The sequence below is a fragment of the Hyperolius riggenbachi genome, chromosome 7 (genome assembly GCF_040937935.1).
Source record: "Hyperolius riggenbachi isolate aHypRig1 chromosome 7, aHypRig1.pri, whole genome shotgun sequence".
In the NCBI taxonomy this organism is placed as follows: Eukaryota; Metazoa; Chordata; class Amphibia; order Anura; family Hyperoliidae; genus Hyperolius; species Hyperolius riggenbachi.
Genome location: NC_090652.1, coordinates 250,721,685 through 250,744,983, shown reverse-complemented (window position 1 = coordinate 250,744,983; position 23,299 = coordinate 250,721,685). Strand labels below are relative to the sequence as shown.

Sequence of the window (23,299 nt, the reverse complement as noted above, 5' to 3'; positions counted from 1 at the left end):
CATAGTCACTACCTGTTGTCACTCCTCATCTCATCATAGAACAGCACATGCTATAGACAGCTACACACAAATAGTGTCTCATTTCTAAAACTGTCACAAACAGTAGTTTCCATAGGACAGCACACATGGCTATAGCTACACAAGGATGTACAGTGCTGGTTCCTGAATCAATTTAGCAATTACCGGTCATGAAGGATGAAGTATGCTAGTCTGTGTACGTGTGCTCACTTTACAGCACCGGGAGACACCATTACAATTGTCCTTGCTTGATTCTGGCTATAGTTAGTCTTTGCAGCGGATCAAACTGAACAAAACAACAAATACATAAACAATATCAAACAAACGCTGAAAAGCAACTGTGGTAACACTGAACAATCAGCAATTGAATTTTTACAGCATCAAAAAGCCTGTTAGAACTTACCGGTAGCGGTATTTCAACGAATCCTCCAGGATGGCTGATACAAGAGAGGAAGCCTGCTCCACCCACCAAAGGAAACACCTCCAAATAAAACAATTAGGCAATTAGGTAGCCCTATAAATCCTCCCCTGCCTTCACTCCCTCAGTTATTATAGAGTACCACGCAGAAGGATCCACCTGGAAAACAACAAGACATAGTTATATTTAATAATTAATAACCCCCCTAATAGGGAGGGAACTAAGGTAGCCATCCTGGAGGATTCGTTGAAATACCGCTACCGGTAAGTTCTAACAGGCTTTTAACAACCAATCCTCCAGGATGGCTGATACAAGAGAGACCAGCGAGAAGTTCAGTAGAGTTACCTTAGGGAGGGATGACGTTTTGTAGCACTTTTCTCCCAAAAGACAAGTCTTGACTTGACAACAGATCGACTCTATAGTGCCTTACGAAAGTCTGATGACTAGACCAGGTCGCTGCTTTACATATTTGCTCTAAGGAAGCCCCTGACCTTTCCGCCCAAGATGTGGCGAGGGATCTAGTGGAATGAGCATTTACCGACTGAGGGATGGATTGTCCTGAATTGGTATAGGCTAAAGTAATAATTTCCCTAATCCATCTAGCAATAGTATTCTTAGAAACCTGTAACCCCTTCCTTGACCCTGCAAAGGCCACAAAAAGGTGATTAGACCTTCTAAAAGATTTTGTAGTTTCTAGGTAGGAAAGAAGAATTCTCCTAACATCTAATTTGTTAAATTTTGCTTCTTTCTGATTAGTAGGTGGATCACAGAAAGAAGGAATAATAACATCTTGCGATCTGTGAAACAGAGAAGACACTTTAGGCAGATAAGTGGGATCTGTTTTGAAGACTATCCTATCCGGAAATATAGTCATATATGGGTCTTTTATAGAGAGGGCTTGAATGTCCCCTACCCTACGTGCCGACGTTATAGCCACCAAGAATGCAGTTTTCAAAGTTAGCCATTTTAACGAAATTGAGTCGAGTGGTTCAAAAGGAGAAACAGTTAAGCAATTTAGAACTAAACTCAGGTCCCAGGGAGGCACAAGCTTTGATGGGATCGGCTTCGATCTGGATACTGCTTTCAAAAAATCAATCACTGCCTGTTCCTTGGCTAGTTTAAAATTAAGAAAAAAGGACAGAGCCGCAATCTGGACTCTAAGGGTACTGGGGGCAAGACCTAAATCAACACCGTCTTGCAAAAAATCTAAAATAATAGGTAGAGTTGTTTCTTTTATGCCTTTCTTTTTCTTCCAAGAGGCAAACACTCTATAAATTTTACAATAAATTTTTCTTGTAGTCAATTTACGGCAATCGACTAAAGTAGAGATGACTCTTTCCGAGAATCCTCTTAACCTCAGGGATTCCCGCTCAAGAGCCAGGCCGCTAGGGCAAACATCTGGGGGTTCGGGTGCAAAAGTTTTTCCTGACTCAAAAGGTCCGTCCTGGGAGGTAGAAATAACGGTCCCTGTAGAGACAGTTGAAGAATCTTTGAGAACCATGCCCGTTTTGGCCAGTGGGGGGCCACAAAAATTACCAAAGCCGATTCTTGTTCTATCTTTTTTAATACCCTTGCTATTAAGTTGAAGGGGGGAAAGGCATATAGAAGTCCCTTCGGCCATGGTATCGCTAGAGCATCCAGGTGTGACAGGTTGGATGAAGGATGTAGGGAAAAGAAAGTTTTGACTTTCGCATTTTGTGGTGATGCAAACAGATCTACTACCGGTTGCCCCCAATGAGCTATCAACTGATTGAATACTTCCTTGTTGAGGGACCATTCTGCCTTTACTCCTGAATGTCTGCTTAGATGATCTGCTAAAATATTTAGCGAGCCTTTTATATGCACCGCCGAGATTGATTTGCAATTTTTCTCCGCTATCTGAAGAATCTGGAGCGCCAGGTCTCTTAGGACTTTTGATCTCGTCCCGCCCTGCTTTCGAATGTAGGACACTGTTACAATATTGTCGGACAATATGTTCACATGACAGTCTTGTATGGCTGGGAGAAACTCTAGCAGTGACATTTTTACTGCTAGGAGCTCCCTGAAATTCGAAGATCTTCCTCGAATTTCTGGGGACCATTGTCCCTGAGCTTGTAAATGTTCCAAGTGAGCTCCCCAGCCCCATAGACTGGCGTCCGTATAGATTCTCTTGACGACTGTGGGGTTCCAGAGGCAGCCCTGGTTGAGGTTTCCTACCTCCTCCCACCATAGGAGAGACGAGATCACAGAGGGTGGGAGTACCCGAAATTGATCTAGACTCTCCTTGGACTTGTCCCAGACAGTGAGGAACCATTCCTGAAGGACTCGGGAATGAAACTGTGACCAGACTATCCCCGGAATTGTTGATGTCATTAGGCCCAACAATGATAGAGTCTCCCTCAGGGATACTCTTACTTGGGATCTGAAATTTTGCACCCTTAGCATTAAATTCAGTTGTTTGTCTTCTGGCAACCAAAATTTCTCTTCTATCGAGTCTACCCAGAAACCCAGGAATTTGACCTTCTGGGTTGGGATTAACATCGATTTGTCGTAGTTTATTAGCCATCCCAGCTGGGACAGGCAATGTATAGTCACCTCTATGTGACGTAGAAGCGTATGAGCCGAGTCTGCTATCATCAACAAATCGTCCAGATACGGTATTATATGAATTGTCTGCAGATGTAAGAAGGATGTCACCTCTGCCATTATCTTTGTAAAAATACGGGGAGCCGATGAAATCCCGAAAGGAAGGGCTCGATACTGAAAGTGGTGAACTGCGTCCCCCACCCGTATTGCAAATCTCAGGAACCGCTGATATGCCGGGTGTATCGGCACATGTAGATATGCGTCCTGAATGTCCAGTGTCGCCATAAAGGCTCCTTTTGGGATTAAATTCTTTATTGAAAGAATGTTTTCCATGCGGAATTTCTTTTCCCGAATAAATGGGTTTAGCTGTTTGAGGTTTAGGATCATCCTGTATCTGCCTGACGGTTTCTTTATCATAAAAACCCTGGAGTAAAATCCTTTCTTGTATTGGGAAACTGGGACCCGGGTAATTACATTGTCTTGTATTAACGAGGTTATTGAGTCTAACAGGGCGGATGCTTTCTCCTGATCCCTGGATAGACCTGTGAGCACAAAGTTCTGGGGGGGACGGGAGGAAAATTCGATTTTGTACCCCAATTTCATGAGGTCCAAGATAAATGGGTTCGTGGTGACATTTGCCCACACTTGACTGAACCCCTGAAGTCTCCCCCCGACCAGCTCCCTGTCACTTGTTTTCCTTTGTATTAGAGGAGGCTGGTTTGTTAATTAAAAAGGGGGTTCTTGATTTCGCCGAATTGTATGTCCACCTTTTCCTCGGGGGTTGATATTTAGTGTCATTATGGGCAAACTGCCTTTTGCCCCGGAAGTTTTTACGAAAGGGCATCTTCTTCCTTTTGTCAGGAAATTTTTTGCCCTTTTCCGAAGACCTTTCACGAATATCCTCTAATCCTTTTCCAAACAAATGGTCACCGTCAAATCTCATAGCACATAATTTCTGTTTAGAAACTAGATCGCCTTCCCAGGTATTTAACCATAAGGCCCGCCTTGCTGTATTGATTAGAGCTAAAGCTCTCGCCGCAGACTTTAAAGATTCAGTCGCAGCATCGGCCAAGAACGCCACTGAACGTGCAATTACAGGGAATGATTCCAGGATAGTCGCATGAGGCGTACCATCCACCAGATGCTTATTAAGCCCTGCCAGCCATTTGTTTAAGTTACGAGACAAGCACATAGCTGAGATTGCTGGTTTAAAGGAAAATGAGATGGATTCCCATGCCCTTTTAAGTAAATTTTCCGCCTTTTTATCCATCGGGTTTTTCAGGACCCCTGCGTCCTCAAAAGATAAATCAGTATTTTTAGAATACTGCGACAAAGCAGCGTCCAGTTTCGGGCATTTGTCCCACAAGGCAATATCCTCCTCTTTAAAGGGGAATCTACGTTTAAAGGATCTGGGAATGTAAAATCTTTTCTCCGGATCCTCCCACTGAGACTGAATAAGCTTTTGAATAGCCGGATGTACCGGAAAGCTTCTACCCTCTGAACACTCCAACCCTGCATAAATATCATCTCTTACTGAAGACGAAGCAGCTGGCTCAGGTAGCTGCTCCGCCTCGTATACTGCTTTAAGAAGTTCAGCAGTTTCTTCTGCATTAAACAGATACTTAGAAAATTTTTGAGGAGCACCCTCCAAATCTTCTAAGTCTGAATCGGGTTCACTTCTTTCCTCGCCCTCCTCAAGAGAGTCCTCCCCCGATGAGGCAACCGCCAACCCCAGAGACCCCGAATCTGACTGAACCCCCAGAGGGTTAGGCGGTATCCCAACCGGAGGAGGAGGGGGAGGGGGAGTGGGTAGAAGTGGGGCTGGAACTGCCGGCACTGCAGAAGTAGGTAACTGCGGTATTGTCCATTGGGCCGGGGCGGACATAACCGATCTAAAGGTTTTAAAAGTGGACGAAAACTCCTTTCTCATAGACTCCATAAAGTTCAACATAACAACAGTGGGGTCTGGAGGCTTTGGGGTAGAAGAAGACTTTTAACATTTATCGCAGTGTGACCTAGTCCAAGTTTTAGACAATTTAGCATCACACTGTCTGCAGCGCCTGGCCTTGTCAGTAGCCTTCTGAGGATGACTAGAGTCCTCAGGTACAGAAGGGACAGTCTGCAAAACAAAATAAAAACATATATCTTCCTTCAGCCCTGTGACAATCATATTAGCACTTATTGAGGACAGAGTGAGTTAAAATACTCCACTAAAGAGGCTCACTCTGTCCGCTCTCACCTGTCCTGGTGGCTGTGCGCTGCTCTGGGATCCACTGGGCTCAGAGGGAAAGGCGTCTGCCTGCTCCATGCCTTCCCTCTGAATCTCTGCACGAGGATGCGGCTGGCGGGGGAACGCTGCCTATGCTTCCGCCCTTAAGCGGAAGCGGAAGTGCGTCATCATGCTGACGCCTCCTACAAACAGGAGAGTTGCGTGCCCCGCGCGCCTATCCGTACCAAACGCCAGTCTTGTGGATGCTGGCAATACGGACACGCTACCTCCCGCCGCGGATGCGGCCAACCCCGACACTCCGTCCAGGCCGCCGCCGCTCTGAGACACAGAAAACCCCGTCTGCAGCCACCCAGAGCGGGGAGAGCTCCACTCGCAGTCCCATCCATGGAGGAGGCGCCAAGATCTTGGAAGACAGGTATAGTCCTGCCTTGTAAGGTGTCTTCGGTGTGGGAAACACACTAGAACTGAGGGAGTGAAGGCAGGGGAGGATTTATAGGGCTACCTAATTGCCTAATTGTTTTATTTGGAGGTGTTTCCTTTGGTGGGTGGAGCAGGCTTCCTCTCTTGTATCAGCCATCCTGGAGGATTGGTTGTTAAAAGTCCTTCATAATACCATTCATGGAGTGCCAGGTCCGCTGTCAGAGGTATTTAGAGAAAGATGGTAACAAAACTCAGCATTGACAAATCCTTCAAAAATAAGTGGACTGTGCTCGCCCCACCTGGAGCCCCACCCACCACCGTCACCAATCCGGTAATACCCGATTTTACATCTCATGGATTACTGATTAAAACAAAATCAACATCAAAAGTAGGTCATGTGAGTACTATGGAGATTTCATGGAATATACAGGGAGTGCAGAATTATTAGGCAAGTTGTACTTTTGAGGAATAATTTTATTATTAAACAACCATGTTCTCAATGAACCCAAAAACTCATTAATATCAAAGCTGAATATTTTTGAAAGTAGTTTTTAGTTTGTTTTTAGTTTTAGCTATTTTAGGGGGATATCTGTGTGTGCAGGTGACTATTACTGTGCATAATTATTAGGCAACTTAACAAAAAACAAATATATACCGATTTCAATTATTTATTTTTATCAGTGAAACCAATATAACATCTCAACATTCACAAATATACATTTCTGACATTCAAAAACAAAACAAAAACAAATCAGTGACCAATATAGCCACCTTTCTTTGCAAGGACACTCAAAAGCCTGCCATCCATGGATTCTGTCAGTGTTTTGATCTGTTCACCATCAACATTGCATGCAGCAGCAACCACAGCCTCCCAGACACTGTTCAGAGAGGTGTACTGTTTTCCCTCCTTGTAAATCTCATTTTATGATGGACCACAGGTTCTCAATGGGGTTCAGATCAGGTGAACAAGGAGGCCATGTCATTAGTTTTTCTTCTGTGCCCTTTCTTGCCAGCCACGCTGTGGAGTACTTGGACGCGTGTGATGGAGCATTGTCCTGTATGAGAATCATGTTTTTCTTGAAGGATGCAGACTTCTTCCTGTACCACTGCTTGAAGAAGGTGTCTTCCAGAAACTGGCAGTAGGACTGGGAGTTGAGCTTGACTCCATCCTCAACCCGAAAAGGCCCCACAAGCTCATCTGGTATGATACCCGCCCAAACCAGTACTCCACCTCCACCTTGCTGGCGTCTGAGTCGGACTGGAGCTCTCTGCCCTTTACCAATCCAGCCACGGGCCCATCTATCTGGCCCATCAAGACTCACTCATTTCATCAGTCCATAAAACCTTAGAAAAATCAGTCTAGAGATATTTCTTGGCCAGTCTTGACGTTTCAGCTTGTGTGTCTTGTTCAGTGGTGGTCGTCTTTCAGCCTTTCTTACCTTGGCCATGTCTCTGAGTATTGCACACCTTGTGCTTTTGGGCACTCCAGTGATGTTGCAGCTCTGAAATATGGCCATACTGGTGGCAAGTGGCATCTTGGCAGCTGCACGCTTGACTTTTCTCAGTTCATGGACAGTTATTTTGCGCCTTGGTTTTTCCACATGCTTCTTGCGACCCTGTTGACTATTTTGAATGAAACGCTTGATTGTTCGATGATCACTCTTCAGAAGCTTTGTGCATCCCTTTGCAAGATATCTCACTATTTTTGACTTTTCTGAGCCTGTCAAGTCCTTCTTTTGACCCATTTTGACAAAGGAAAGGAAGCTGCCTAATAATTATGCACACCTGATATAGGGTGTTGATGTCATTAGACCACACCCCTTCTCATTACAGAGATGCACATCACCTAATATGCTTAATTGGTAGTAGGCTTTCGAGCCTATACAGCTTGGAGTAGGACAACATGCATAAAGAGGATGATGTGGTCAAAATACTCATTTGCCTAATAATTCTGCACTCCCTGTATTAGAATCCAAAAGACCTGTGTATAAAAGTACAACACACGGAAAACTCTACCTTCCTTTGTTTTTTTAAAATGTCTTGCATTTATCTTTAATGATTATTCTGCAGAGGTATCAAAAAAACGTCAAACCTTCAATCCGGCCTGTGCACTATGTATCCAAAAAAAATGGAAATTTGCACTACAATACCCAGCTATATTAAGGGTCACAGACGATGAAGGCGAAACGCATGTTTTCCAGTCACCTACTGAGGCCATGTCCTTTTTGCGCGCAGATAATGCTACGCCTGATTGACAACATTCAAATGCAGCAGGCAGGGGGCGCTGCCTTATCACGAAAATTGTGTTTCTTCAATCTGTTATGTTGACAGGTTCTGACTTTATTACTAGTTCTTTGTTCATCTCGTTTGGGGACTCCCCCTCAATTTCCTAGATCCATAAGATACTCCAAAATCACAGTTAAGGATCTGAAACTGGCGGGAGGGATGTCTCTGGAGACGACTGGATGAAGGGACCACCCAGGGAAGAAGAGAAGTCACGTAGATAGGTTTTCGTTTGGTGGTTATACACTTTTTTTTCTTTTTTTCTTTTTTTGTTCCTCAGCTTACCAGCAAGGAAAAGGGACCTTACGGGGACACCTAGGAGCAGCTTAGCTTCCACTTCAAATTACTTGTCAGCTGGGGGAAATGGGAAGGGGAGGGGGAGGGCTGTTTTGGGGGGGGGGATCTGTCATCTCGAGAGCAAAAATAAAGTAGCTGTGATATATGTATATATGGCACCAGACGATTTGATCCATAGCACATCATTCACATGGCGCTAAAGATAACGTCATGGAACGTTAAGGGCCTGAGGTCACCGGGCAAACGCTCAATAGTGCTTCTCATCTCAAAAAAATTAAAACTGATGTAGCATTACTCCAGGAATGCCATCTGTCACAAGATCAATTCAAATTCATGCAAAAATCATGGGTGGGTCAGGTTTTTGGATCTCCGGCTAAGGGGCGCAAATCAGGGGTGCTAATCTTACTAAAGAAATCACTTCAAGGTCAAGTTCAGGCCCATAAGTGCGACACTGAGGGTAGATGGCTGTGGATCAAATTATGCCTAGCAGGAGAAGAGATAGTGCTGTTTAATGTATATGCTCCTAATGAAGAGAATAAATCTTTCTTTAATGAGATTACGAAGGAAGTGCTAATGTTAGGGGGGGGGCTAAAATTATACAAGGAGGGGATTTCAACGCCATTATTAATACTCATGAAGATAGATCCAGGAGAATACCAGCTAGCAGTCTCACCCTAACAAAGTCAAAACTACTAAATGACTATATCGCGTCTACCTCCCTGTGCGACAGTTGGAGACAGCTACACCCAGACGGGGAGGAATTTACATTTCACTCCATCCCTCACAATGTTTGGTCCCGCCTGGACTATCTAATGGTGTCGCCTTCGGTAATGCCCCAAGTAGAACAATCAGAAATACTTGATCTGGTCATTTCTGACCATGCCCCAATACAACTAGCTTTCTCTCCCTTAATCCCAAGAGGCACTGATATCATCTGGCGTTTTCCTTCATATCTATACGAGGATGAAGGCTTTGCCCAACTATTAATACAATGGTGGTGGGAATACAAGGATGATAATGCCGCACATAATAATGATATATTTCTATTTTGGGAAGCGGCCAAACCGACGCTCAGAGGGAGAATAATCAGCTATGTAGCGGGCAGGAGGAAGAAATCTCATGAAACCTATACCTCTTCAATGGAAGAGCTGCGGTCCGCCCATAAAAATTACCTTACAAACCCTTCCCCTGAATCGCGGGTAAAATGGATAGCAGCAAAAAAAAAGTCAGACACCGACTTCAAAGTCAGAGAAAGGTATCTAAAATCGTACAGGGATCTGTACTTTTATAAATTTGGAAATAAAATGGGAACACTCCTGTCTAGAATGTCCAAACCCCCACATACAACAACAGTAATAACCAATTTAAGATCTTCTACAGGGCAGATATGCACCAATCCCAAAGCAATTAGTCAAATATTTAGGGACTTCTATAAAAAACTATGTGAACAACCACAATCACAACACTTAGAGCCCCAATACCCCCTATGGTTCAATCAACTATCTCTACCCTCCCTATCGCAGGAAGAACAACAATCACTGAATGCACCCATCTCCCCAGAGGAGGTCAGAGGCACAATTAAGAGATTAGCCAATAAGAAAGCCCCAGGACCCGATGGCCTTACTCCAGAGTTTTATAAAATTCTGAAGCAAGAGATAGCTCCTTACTTAGCTTCACTGTTTAATAAAATATTGGAAACAGGACATTACCCCTCTTCGGCGAACATGGCCTATATCAAATTACTACCAAAACAAGGAAAGGACCATCTAGACCCGGGGTCGTATCGACCAATCTCACTGATCAATCAAGATCTCAAACTCCTTTCTAAAATAATGGCGGACCGGTTAGCGGACCTCCTCCCTAAATTGGTAAGTCCGAACCAGGTGGGATTCGTACGAAATCGTTCGGCGATAGCTAACATAAGAAAAGTCCTGATAGCTCAAGATTATGTAAGAGCTTACCCTAAATCCTCTAGCAAATATGCCCTCTTAATGATTGATGCCGAAAAGGCCTTCGACAATGTTAACTGGACCTGGTTAAATAAAGTAATGGACAAAATGAATATCCAGGGGGGAATTAGGAACCTAATTAGGGCAATGCATATAAATCCAACTGCAAGAATTTATACTCCAGGATTTCTCTCTACAGGGTTCCCCCTGGAAAAAGGTACAAGGCAAGGCTGTCCCCTATCACCCCTACTTTTCAATCTAGCCTTGGAACCCCTGATCAAATTACTAGAGGAAAAAATACCAGGTATAGAAATTGGTAACGAAGTGATTTCTCAGGCCATGTTCGCAGACGACATTCTTTTATTCTTGAGGGACCCTGCATCTCAGTTAGAGACAGCTCTTAAAATAATCCAAGAAGTGGGCACCTTCAGCGGGTTCAAAATTAATGTATCCAAAAGCGAACTTCTATATCTATCCCCCTTGGCACCTAAGCATAATTTGGACCATCTCTCGGTAAAGGTTAAATCGGTAATCACATACCTTGGCATCAAAATACATAAAGATCCCAACATGCTGTACCCCCTTAATTATGGTCCGTTGTTCAAAGACCTAAAGCGCCAACTACTAAGCTGGGAGAATCTGCCCATGAACCTGGCGGGCAGAGCAGCCCTGATCAAATCAGTGACCTTCGGTAGATTACTCTACCCTTTGCAAACCATTCCGCTGCTGCTAAAACACTCGGACGTAAAAGAACTTAATAGAGCATTTAATAGGTTTCTTTGGAAAAATAAAAAGACAAGGATAGCCCTAAACAAGTTAACACTCCCTAGAATGTGGGGGGGCTTGGCAATCCCGGACATCCGACGATATAATTTAGCGTGTCTAACTAGGCATGTGAGGGACTGGCTAAATAAGACTAGCATTTATTCCAACTACTCTCTCGAGGCGGCCTTCACAGACCCTTGGTCGCTAGCAGGCCTTCTACACACACCTCAAAAGCATATACCCCCAAAACTGAAAAACAGCAAAGTAATTAGATATACTATCCAGGCCTGGAGGGCAATAAGGAAAATCCTCGGGGCACCTCAACAGATTTCAAAATATATGCCCTTCTGGGGATTACCAGGTTTCCCAGCTAGCCTAGCCCATGGAGGATTCCTGGCCTGGCTGGACAGGGGCATAGAGCGCTTGGGGCAACTCTGTGACATGCGTAAGGGGAGACTTTTCTCATTCCCAGAGATCAGATCTAAATTCAACATTCCTAAGGCCCATTTCTTATATTACTGCCAATTGAAGTCTTTCATACAGACTAAACTGACTAATATTTCAGATATAGCAATGCCAACTCCCTTCGACAGGTTTATCTCTCCGCAAAAGTATCAAGTTTCACTTTCGGAAATTCATTCCAGGTTACAAGAGATTGAGTTGTCAGAAAAGGCACAAAATAATTTATCCAAGTGGAAAAGAGACATTCCCATTGATAATGTTGAGGGAAAAATACTGGAAGGATATAGAATAGTGCATAAAATAGCACCAGGCGAAAACTGGAGGGAGTCACAGTTAAAGCTAATCCATAGAGCAAAATATGCCTTTAACATTAAATACAAGATCCCCCCGGCATGTTACTCGCCGAGATGTCCCAAGTGCTCACTGCAGAATGCAGATATCTATCATTGTCTCTGGGCCTGCCCGACAATAGTTAAGTTCTGGCATGACATTATGGCGTATGCGAAAGCGATGTGCAGGGTTCAATTGAATCTAGACCCACTAATGATGTTGTTCAACTATTTCGAGCCTCAAAGCCAGGATACCCCTGGTGTAACCAGATCCAGTCCGTCCAAACTGACTCATCTGATCGTTATAGCCTCGCGTAAAGTCATCTTTAACAAATGGATTTTCCCCAGCGCCCCGACGGTCTGGGATGTTCAGGAAGAACTTTATCACCTCTAACCAAGACAAACTTGAGGCTATTATACAAAAAGATAAGAAAACAGCTAGCTTCTTCAAGAAGTGGAAACTATTTATCCTGGCATCTTTCTCGGACCTGGAAATAAAAGCAATAATGGAACATTTTAAATACACTAAGTGGTATCTGATGAGTCATTTGCAGGGATCCTTGGGTCGACTCGACATTTCTTAATACTATCAAGAACAACAGCTGCTCCCAGAGATGACAGAGGGGAGGGGGGGGGGGTGGGAAATGGGAAATCAGGTGGGACCAGTTAAATTTTAGAAAAGTTGAACAAATGAACGTTTACAAATGTGATATGCTTAATTGCGTTTCATATCTTAGTATTGTACTAAATCTGTTCGATTTGTTATTATCTCACCCTGTATGGTTGGTGTTATAGATAAAAATAAAAACTATGTTTTAAAAAAAAAAAATGTCTTGCATTAGGTTCATTGCCGATATTTTTATTAGCCGTGTAAGGAATTATTAAATAAATACCTACCTACTAGTTTGGCAAGCGATGGATCTAGAAAAAAAAAAAATAAAAAAAATCTTGCTTACTCCTCAGAAGTAAAAATAAGCCAATAGGGAGAATGGGGGTTTAATTATTCCCCAATGTAAAATCAACAGCTCAAAAAATAGTTGCGCTCAGTTCATGCATCAATCAGTCCACTTCCTTCTGTAGTATCCCCTTGACCATTAACACACCTCAAAGAAAAACACATATAGGCAATACGAGTGCAGACTGTTATAGAAGCTGTCACCCCATTAGTGCGAGCAAACTTGCTACAACTGTGATGTGTTAGGGGGGCGGGGACTACCTCCAGCCACAATCATCCAACATCCTCAGACAGGTACAGGCTCCCTGCTCACCCTCATGAGATAAGTTGTAATCGTAGCAGGTTCTGAGCGCAACTATTTTGAACTGTTGATTTTACATTGGGATTGGTAGCTATATATAGTGCGAGCCACCTCTGATTTAACGTTTGGTTTTAGCGCTGTAATACTGTGAACACTAATTATTCCCCAAATTAGAAGATGTAAGACTGGGGACTCTCAGGAAAGGTTTCTGCCAATCTTTGGAATCGCTGGCAGTTCCTAAATGCTAGGTTACTGTAAGTCAATGGAGGGGATTCCACAGGAGCAATTTCTCCAAATGCAATTGTTGCTGCATTTGTACTTTAACACATAGATTCAGCTATTTTGCAGTGATTTTACAAAAATTTCTAGCATTCACTTTAAAAAAAATTATATTCCTTTGCAGTGTGCCTATCTCCAGTCTGGTTTGCGCAGGGCTGTGGAGTCGGTACAAAAATCATCCGACTCCAACTGACTCCTCAGGTTTATGAAACCATCAACTCCAACTCCAGGTACCCAAAATTGCTCCGACTCCAACTCCACAGGCCTGGGTTTGAGGTCCTTTTTTATGGTCTATTAGAACTATTTTGTATTTGTGAGTGCAATACATTTTTATATTAGTTTTAGATAGCTCAATTTTGCATTTTATTTTTCCCCCCATCAATGTTTGTATAAAAATGTTTTTAAAAAAGGTCACCAGAAATTGCTCTGGAGAAGAAGGCAAAAAGAACATGAGGGTGTACGCGACATTATAATATCACAATAATACTATATTATATATGATCAAGATGCAAGATCAAACACTCAGGATCTCTCACCAGCACATCGGGGCATATTTTATTTTATCGAGTGGCAACCTTGGCCAAGAACCACGTGCGTACGCACCCCTCGCTACAGTAATATTAAGCCTTGTTTGCTGCAGCGGTAACACAATACACTATTCTTAAGACCTTACCAGTCAAACCAGAAAGTGGAGTCCCAAAAAAGAAACTACTGTAAAAGGTTTAAAATGTTTAATTTGTTTCATAATTTTTTTATTTTTTTTTACATAGTAACAAAATAAATACCTGTATATTAAAATAAAATTCTGTACTTTAACCTTTAAATAAAACTTTTCTTCGATAAGGTACAAAATGTTACTGCAGTATCAGGAGCTGTGTCTCTGTGCTTTTTATCCGGTACTGTAGTACCAGGAGCTGTGTCTCCGTGCTTTTTATCAGTTACTGTAGTATCAGGAGCTGTGTCTCCGTGCTTTTTATCAGTTACTGTAGTACCAGGAGCTGTGTCTCCGTGCTTTTTATCCGTTACTGTAGTATCAGGAGCTGTCTCTCCGTGCTTTTTATCAGTTACTGTAGTACCAGGAGCTGTGTCTCTTTGCTTTTTATCCGGTACTGTAGTACCAGGAGCTGCGTCTCCGTGCTTTTTATCCATTACTGTAGTACCAGGAGCTGTGTCTCCGTGCTTTTTATCAGTTACTGTAGTACCAGGAGCTGTGTCTCCGTGCTTTTTATCAGTTACTGTAGTACCAGGAGCTGTGTCTCCGTGCTTTTTATCAGTTACTGTAGTACCAGGAGCTGTGTCTCTGTGCTTTTTATCCGGTACTGTAGTACCAGGAGCTGCGTCTCCGTGCTTTTTATCCATTACTGTAGTACCAGGAGCTGTGTCTCCATGCTTTTTATCAGTTACTGTAGTACCAGGAGCTGTGTCTCCGTGCTTTTTATCAGTTACTGTAGTATAAGGAGCTGTGTCTCCGTGCTTTTTATCCGTTACTGTAGTATCAGGAGCTGTGTCTCCATGCTTTTTATCAGTTACTGTAGTATCAGGAGCTGTGTCTCCATGCTTTTTATCCGTCACTGTAGTATCAGGAGCTGTGTCTCCATGCTTTTTATCCGTCACTGTAATACCAGGAGCGGTGTCTCCCTGCTTTTTATCCGTTACTGTAGTATAAGGAGCTGTGTCTGTGCTTTTTATCCGTCACTGTAGTACCAGGAGCGGTGTCTCCCTGCTTTTTATCCGTTACTGTAGTACCAGGAGCTGTGTCTCCGTGCTTTTTATCCGTTACTGTAGTACCAGGAGCTGTGTCTCCGTGCTTTTTATCTGTTACTGTAGTATCAGGAGCTGTGTCTCCGTGCTTTTTATCAGTTACTGTAGTACCAGGAGCTGTGTCTCCGTGCTTTTTATCCGTTACTGTAGTATCAGGAGCTGTGTCTCCGTGCTTTTTATCAGTTACTGTAGTACCAGGAGCTGCGTCTCCGTGCTTTTTATCCGTTACTGTAGCAGTGTGAAAATACTAGGATGAGTGAGACTGCAAGGTACCTATAGACAGAGACAACAGATAATCTCAAGTCTGTGAGCACCCAAATCAGACCTGACTGTCCTCTGCACTTTTCATCTTCGGGCTGCTCCAAAACACGACCATTTAGCTTGGGGTTCAGAACTGTTTTAGGTCTCATTCACACATGCAACCAGGTAATAAAAGTAAATTTACCAAACTAGTAAAGACCAATTCTCCAAACTTTATTAAAAACAATTACCAGCCATTTTTATTTAAAATTTTTATGTGAACTGCGGCGCCATGTTATTTTATGCCTCTCCAGTGTGCCTCCCGCAGCCTAATGCAGAGTGGCACAAAGGGTTCTTGATATTTACCTGATCGGCTCTGCCATTAGCCCTTTATAGCCGGCTGCAGCAGCCTTGCCCCAAATTATCATACACGAGATAACTTAATTATGGCTGCTAATGGGTTAAAGCTCAACTCCAGAATTTTGTTTGATTATTTTTTTATTTTGGATAACATGGAAATGGGTTACAGATTTTTTTTTTGTTTGTTATTTATGCTTTTGGAGGCTTTTACTTCTGTCTTTGTTCCAGATGGAGATATTTTCCCTAACAGGACCTTCATAAAGTTTTATGGCCACCCCCAACAACTAGTAAACCTGGTGTAATGTCACTCTTTGCTGTCCTACTGCTGCCTACGTCACTGCGTGTATGCAGTATTTTCCAGGGCTGTGGAGTCGGTACAAAAATCTTCCGACTCCTCAGTTTCTGAAACCACGGCTCCGACTCCAACTCCGGGTACCCAAAATTTCTCAGACTCCTTAGTTTAATACTTAACAGGGCTGTGGATTTTGTACAAAAATCATGCGACTCCCGACTCCTCAGTTTCTGAAACCACGACTCCAACTCCGGGTGCCCAAAATTGCCCCGACTCAGACTCCTCTACTCCGACTCCAACTCAGACTCCACAGCCCTGGTATTTTCAATTACAGTTCACCCCTAAATTCTTTAATATTGTATGCCTCCTACACACCCCAAATGTAAGGGTATTGAGGGAATCCCACTACCTCTGTGCTAATTTGCAACCCCCAGCCAGACTGGTTCAAATGATAGGTTTCTATGCCATACCTCGGAAACCAGTGGCAATGGCTGCACTTTGGCACAGACATAGCTCAGGGGGTCCCCCTTCATACCATAAACATTTGACAAGTGTGGGAGGAATAGCTGCAAAGATATTAGTAGCATAAGTTGATATGTACTGTGCATGCGCCTGCTAGAAAACACGATGACGTGGCAGTAAAATACGGTGGGCAGCAGGATGTCATTACACCTGTATAGCCAGGAAATGGGGTGCAAGCAAAACTAGTTTGGGGTTCTAACTCCTTCCCTTCTCTAAAATGAATATTTTATTTTTTGCTCTATCACTGGAGGTGTCTTTACTTGCTGACTGGCTAGGACATTAAACAGGAAGCAATGGCACCATCAATTACAGTCTTTTACATTTTATTGCAACATTTGTTTCAGTAAATGGAATGCATTCCACTTACTGTAACAAATGTTGCAATAAAAATGTGACAAAGTTTTATTGTTAAAAAAAAAAAAAGTGAAAAAAAGCATAAATTGATTGTGCCAGCGGTCTGCATTGCCTCCTGCATACAGTTTGTCTAGAGTGCTACCGGATAGACTGACATCAGAACGGACACAGCGGAGAGCTCCTCTATCTTATCCAGCTAGGACGTTATAGATGTTTTTTACAGATAGGGACAGCAAGAAAAAAATCCAAATGCTGTCTGCCTAGCCCTGGAGCTGTACATGTGGATTGTGCATGTCTACTGCGCTCATAATTAAAGTGTACTGAGCCGCGGCACAGCACGTGCCAGAAGAGGAGTGATGGAAGCCTATATACGATCCAGAGGCTTCCCTATTCGTAGGCATTTCCTTTTGGACCCTCCTTCACTTTTCCTGCTTAAATAAGAACAATCAATATGCTGCCCCCTTCACACTAACCTACCTTCCTGCACTCCCAGTTTGCTCCAGTGTCTGCCTTCTGTACCTACTGGACAGCAGCTACAACACTGCAAGAGGGAGGTGCATCACAAGAGCTTGTTACAGGTCGGGAGGCTACAGGGCTGACTATGGACAGCGCGGGTCAGCAGCACACTAATCAGCCTGCCCTGAACTGGAAGGGACAGTGCCTAAAGTCAATGGGAAGCTATTATAAAGAAAGATCAGCCAGATACTTACCTACGGAAAAGAAAGGCTCTGGGCCCTATACAGCACAGTTCCCCAAACCTGTTCTCAAGGCCCACCAACAGCAGATGTTTTGCAGAAAACCACAAACATGCACAGGTGGGGTAATTAGTGTCTCAGCAGAGCTGATTAAAGGACAACTGTAGTGAGAGGGACATGGAGGCTGCCATATTTACTTTATTTTATGCAATACCAGTTGCCTGGCTATCCTGCTGATCCTCAGCCTCTAATACTTTTAGCCATACACCCTGAACCAAGCATGGAGCAGATCAGGTGTTTCTGACATTGTCACATCTGACAAGATTTGCTGCATGCTTGTTTCTGGTGTTATTCAGACACCACTGCAGCCAAACAGACCAGCAGGGCTGTCAGGCAACTGGTATTGTTTAAAAGGAAATACATATGGCCGCCTCCATATACCTCTAGCAACAGTTGTCCTTTAACTACCTCTGTGGATTTCCACAAAACATGCACGGTTGGTGGGCCTTGAGGACAGGGTTGGGGAACACTGCGTATAGAGCCTTCCCTTTCACGGTCCCCTTCATTAACTACCAGAAGACCGCGTCACACCAATGGGCGTGACTGCGTCTGCAGCCCCAGGACCGCCTAACGCCAATTGGCATCAAGTCCTGGGGCCGGCTACTGCAAGAGATCGCGCTCACATATCCTACTTGGTAGGCGGCGCGGTCTCCCAGCGGCGATCAACGCTCTTTTTACTTAGTACAGCGCTGCGATCTGCAGCAGCACTGTACTGGGGACAGCCGTGTGACGCATAGGCTGAAGCCTATGACAGCCGATCGCCATGATTGGCTGGCTGCAGGGAGGGAGGGGAAAAAAAAAAAAAAAAAAAAAAAAAGAAAGAAAGAAACATCCCTATATTTATTAAAAAATAAATTTACAAAAAAAATAAAAATAAAATAAACACAGGGGGAGTGATCAGACTCCACCAACAAAGTGCTCCGTTGGTGGGGAGAAAGGGGGGGGAAATCACTTGTGTGCTGTGTTGTGTGGCCCTGCAGCTTGGCCTTAAAGCTGCAGTGGCCTATTAACAGAAAAATGGCCTGGTCTTTAGGGGGGTTTAACACTGTGGTCCTCAAGTGGTTAAGCGCTGGCTCCCCGTTCGAAGTTCCGCCGCGGGGGACTTCGGAAGTCTTCAGGAACAGAGTCCTCCCAAAGACAGGCGGCTCCATACTGCGCACGCACGAGTGTGTGAGAGAATGCATTCCTGTGCGCAGTTTGGAGCGGCCAAGTGCTCCCGAAAACTTACAAAGTGGCAGAGAGCAGTATTTGACCAATTTGGTCAAATGCTGCTACCGGGGAGCCAGCGCTGGAACAGGGAACAAGAGAGGAGCGGGAAGGCTCTATAGGATTCAGAGCCTTCTCTCTAATTAAGCAAGTATCTGGATGATGTTTTTTTATAATCGATTCCCATTGACATAACATAGCACCATGCCAATTTACACCTGTCAAAAGTAACATGTGGAGGTTCTGAACTGCACAGCATACCAACCACAAGTGTGATTGCCCCCACAGCAACTGACTGCTAGACCAACAATTTCCGTGCCATTAATCATCTCCACTAGGTGTACTCTGAGCCATTGTCATGATCACATGCTTTTTTATCCCCAAACGCAAAATACCAATTGTGGTACATTATTACCACTAGAGTGATGTGACCTCACAGGCTTACAAACATGCTGCATTTCTGTGCGAGTGCACAGAAAACAGCACAGGGGGAAAAAAAATACAATTTCTGTACAATTTGCAATTCCTAGGAATAGTAAAGACTAGGAATCATGAAACACAAATGTAATCTATTTATGCAATTACTGTGCAATTTTTGCTGCAACCATAGTTTACAATTGAACAAGAAGGCATCGCACTTCCTGAAAAACAACATCACGAATCAGGGTTGAGACACTGCAGAGCACTTCTCAACAGTTAATGTCGTGTTTAAAAAAATTAAACAAAAAACACTCCCATTCACTTGCATTAAAGAGACACTGAAGGGGAAAAAAATGTGATATAATGAACCGGTTGTGTAGTACAGATAATTACTAGAACATTAGCAGCAAATAAAATATTTTTATGTTCAGTTATATAGTTTTTTTTGTTTTTTTTAATAACATTGCATCATTCTCTAATATTTGCAGTTTACTCACTACTCAGCATTCTAAATGATTTTACAGAGCAGGCTAGTTAACTTCTTAACTGTGCTCTGCTGGAAAAAAAACAATACAGTGACTGACACATAAGATAAGCTTCAGAAGACAGAGCTCTCTGCGACTTTGAAAGTTGTGGAGCTCAGTGGCTCTTTTGCATAGATAACTGGTGTGTCTTAACTCTTCCTGTACTGGAAACAATATTAGAATTATGTCTTTGCTCCTAATGTTTTATTTCTTAGCTGTACTACACATACAATTCATTATATCAATTTTTTTTCCGCTTTAGTGTCTCTTTAAAGCCTTGGCATCCTGAGGAGGCGTGGAAACACGTGAAACAGCTGTCTACACAGGCAGAACTTTTTACCGGTTGTAGTTTTCTACCGTGCTTAAATAGTTGCCGACCGCTCCACGCTGAGTGGCGTGAATGCGGCGGCAGCCACGGGACCGCTCCACGCCGTTTGGCGTGAACAGCTTTCAACGGGGCCAGCAGGACATCCACCTTCAGTCTCCCAGTGGTGATCGCCGCTAGTAGACTATTAGATGGCGAAACCGCCGTCTATTAACATAGTACAGCGCAGCGATCTAAGGCAGCGCTGTCCTGGGGACAGCCGTGTGACACGGCTGTCCCCCTGGGACACAGGAGAGCAATCGGCTCTTATAGGCTGAAGCCTATGACAGCCGATCGCTGTGATTGGCTGGCTGGAGGGAGGGATTTCAGAAAATAGTAAAACAAAAAAAACAAAAAAACAAAACATTTATAAGTAAATAAACACTAGGGAAGAGATCAGACCCCACCAACAGAGAGCTCTGTTGGTGGGGAGAAAAGGGGGGGGGGGAAATCACTTGTGTGCAGAGTTGTGTGGTCCTGCAGCAGGCCCTTAAAGCAGCAGTGGCCCAATTTAAGAAAAATGGCCTGGTCTTTAGGGGAGTTTAACACAGCGGTCCTCAAGTGGTTAAATAAAGAATCCTTGCACTGGAGTGCCAGAATCCATCCTCCTTTACTTGCATTAAAAGTTGCAGTGAAATTACAGCAAAATTGCTGCAATCGCGATTTGACGTTTATGGCACTTTTGCAAGGCAATGAGAGCAGTTTTTTCAAAAACCCAAACGCAGCGCTGACGGTCAAAAAGCATTCCAGTGTGGTACAACCCTCACGTTTAATTTTTTTATATTGAGTCTTGGCGATTAGCAAAATAAAATTAGAAAGCTGATATATATACTGGCAGGTGAACTCTGCAAAATGTTTGTTTACTGAGAGTATTGAAGCCAGTAGAAAATATACCTGGTCTACCAGAATACCCTGGGAGGAGAATACTGCATAGCTAAACAGCCTAGGCTAAGCATCAATGGTGGGGTTACATATTAATATACAGCAATATATAGATATAGTAAGGATTCCTGGTGCTGAAACCGGGAAAGTTACTGTAAAAGTGGGTATCCTGAGTAACTTATTGCACTCTGTCACTGCAGGGCCTCTTTAAGTAACTCAAGCACATTAGCAGCCCATAACATGCATGACAGGTCTACGTCCTCAAGGCAGCATGTGAATTTGTAATGAAAATCTGAACATTACAGCTAAATTCTGTGGTTTCACTTTCAAGTGTGCTTCCCTGTTGTGTGTGTAAAGCTGGGGATGCAGGGAAGCTCTGAAAATCTAAAGAGGAGAAAAAGTAAATGTACAAAGATCCAACTAGAACCAGGCTATGTAATATATAGAGGAGATCCACAAGGTCCGATGTTTTCTTTTGTTCCCCCCAGAAAGATTTGCTTTATAAATATTTGAAAAACTTCTAACCAAGCACTTAAAAGTGGAACTAAATGTTACATTGAGGAGGGTTATTCTTCAGCTGTTGCACTATTGGTCTGCACAGTGTTTCAGTAGAATACTATCTTGTTATACAGCTTGGGCACCTCCTCTCACTCTCCCATCCAGGACTTCTCACAAGTGTCATCTCTTACTTGGAACTCTCTACCGCAGCCCATCAGTCTTGCTCTAAGCCTGGAAGTTGTGAAGTTTACCCTCAAGACATACCTTTTCAGACAAGCATATTATTTGCCATAGATAGAATTTAAAAAAGGTCACAGACTCATCTGCTAACCCCCTCATCTACTTCTCCAGGGTCTCAACCCCAACAGCCTCTAGATTGTTAGCTCGCAAGGGCAGGGACCTCCCCCTCGTTTCCGGTTTCTGTGCGATTTATCAAATGAACATCTATCAGTATGTATCTGTACTGTGTCACTGGTGTTCCTGATTTACAGTATGTTGAGCTGCACATATATCTATGCTCCCATTGTTGTAGGTACTGCGTGTTGTACAGCGCTATGGAATATGTCTGCCCTCTATAAATAATATTCCATCTCTCTTGCTCTTTTTATGCCAATCATGTCACCAATTAATCATTGCCAGTTAACTCCATAAAAAAAAAATCCAGTTTGTCACAAAGGATTTCAGTCAATTACTTTTAATGAAACAACTCAAATTTTAGAACAGTTAATACAAACTGTCATAGGCACCTTAAAGTGACTCAAGCAACCCCAAAAATGTATAATATAATGAATTCTATGTGTATTAGGGATAACTGATAAAACATTAGTAGCAAAGAAGAGAGTCAGTTTTATTTTCAGTTATATAAAAAAACACACACACACACACACACACACACACACACACACACACACACACACACACACACACACACACACACACACTTCAAGCAAGAAGTAGCGCCCTGCCCCCAGGGCCGATCCAAGCAAGAAGAAGGGGCTGGTCCAAGCAAGAAGACTAGTGCCCTGCCCCCAGGGGCGGTCCTACACTTGACGCCGAGCTGGAGGCTCCCCCTCCCTCACCTGGGTCCCCCATCTGCACTCCCCCTCTAGCTTAAGTTCAGCAGCAGCCGCTGCTATTAGTAAGAGGCAGTGGGCGGGGATGACTCGCCTCTTCCGCGTTCCACTGTCGTCACTTCCTGCAATGCCGTCCCCTTACAATACAGTGGGCGGCATTGCAGGAAGTGACGACAGTGGAACGCATGCTGGAACGTGGAAGAGGCGAGTCATCCCCGCCCGCTGCCTCTTACTAATAGCGGCGGCTGCTGCTGAACTTAAGCTAGAGGGGGAGCGCATATGGGGGACCCAGGTGAGGAAGGGGGGTCCAACCCCCCTCCCCACCGCTGTGCCCAATACCCCCTTTCCTGCCCGCTACCCCCTCCAGCTCGGCGTATGCTACGCCGCAGGACGGCTAGTATGTCATATTCTAGGTTCTTCAAAGTAGCCACCTTTTGCTTGGTTTACTGCTTTGCACACTCTTGATGAGCTTCAAGAGGTAGTTACCTGAAATGGTCTTCCAACAGTCTTGAAGGAGTTCCCAGAGATGCTTAGCACTTGTTGGGCCTTTTGCCTTCACTCTGCGGTCCAGCTCACCCCAAACCATCCTGATTGGGTTCAGGTCTGGTGACTGTGGAGGCCAGGTCATCTGGCGCAGCACCCCATCACTCTCCTTCCTGGTCAAATAGCCTTTACACAGCCTGGAGGTGTGTTTGGGGTCATTGTCCTGTTGAAAAATAAATGATGGTCCAACTAAACGCAAACTGGATGGAATAGCATGCAGCTGCAAGATGCTGT

General features: G+C 43.9%; 2 protein-coding genes across 6 annotated transcripts in view; both read right to left on the bottom strand.

Moving 5' to 3' along the window:
* The window catches only part of MAP3K20 (mitogen-activated protein kinase kinase kinase 20), a 291,544-nt gene that overhangs the window by 245,639 nt on the left and 22,606 nt on the right, over positions 1-23,299 (bottom strand). The window contains exon 2 of one of the 5 annotated variants that reach the window (XM_068245494.1): positions 23,009-23,228. The exons of 2 other annotated variants lie outside the window; for them this stretch is intronic. The gene's annotated coding sequence lies outside the window, so the exon portion shown is untranslated. Of the gene's footprint in view, positions 1-421; positions 507-5,844; positions 5,905-23,008; positions 23,229-23,299 lie in introns of those variants that run through there. 2 more of the 5 variants (XM_068245496.1, XM_068245495.1) reach the window with 2 other exon arrangements.
* On the bottom strand, positions 529-3,681 carry LOC137524951 (uncharacterized). The gene is made up of 2 exons (XM_068245500.1): positions 782-3,681; positions 529-595 (listed from the first exon to the last, which is right to left on the bottom strand). The coding sequence occupies exon 1, from the start codon at positions 2,979-2,981 to the stop codon at positions 783-785; it is 2,199 nt and encodes a 732-aa protein (XP_068101601.1). The 5' UTR covers positions 2,982-3,681; the 3' UTR covers positions 529-595; position 782.

Excerpts from the sequence above, each read along its gene's own strand:
- LOC137524951 (XM_068245500.1), bottom strand. The coding sequence starts at position 2,981 with ATGGCTAATAAACTACGACAAATCGATGTTAATCCCAACCCAGAAGGT.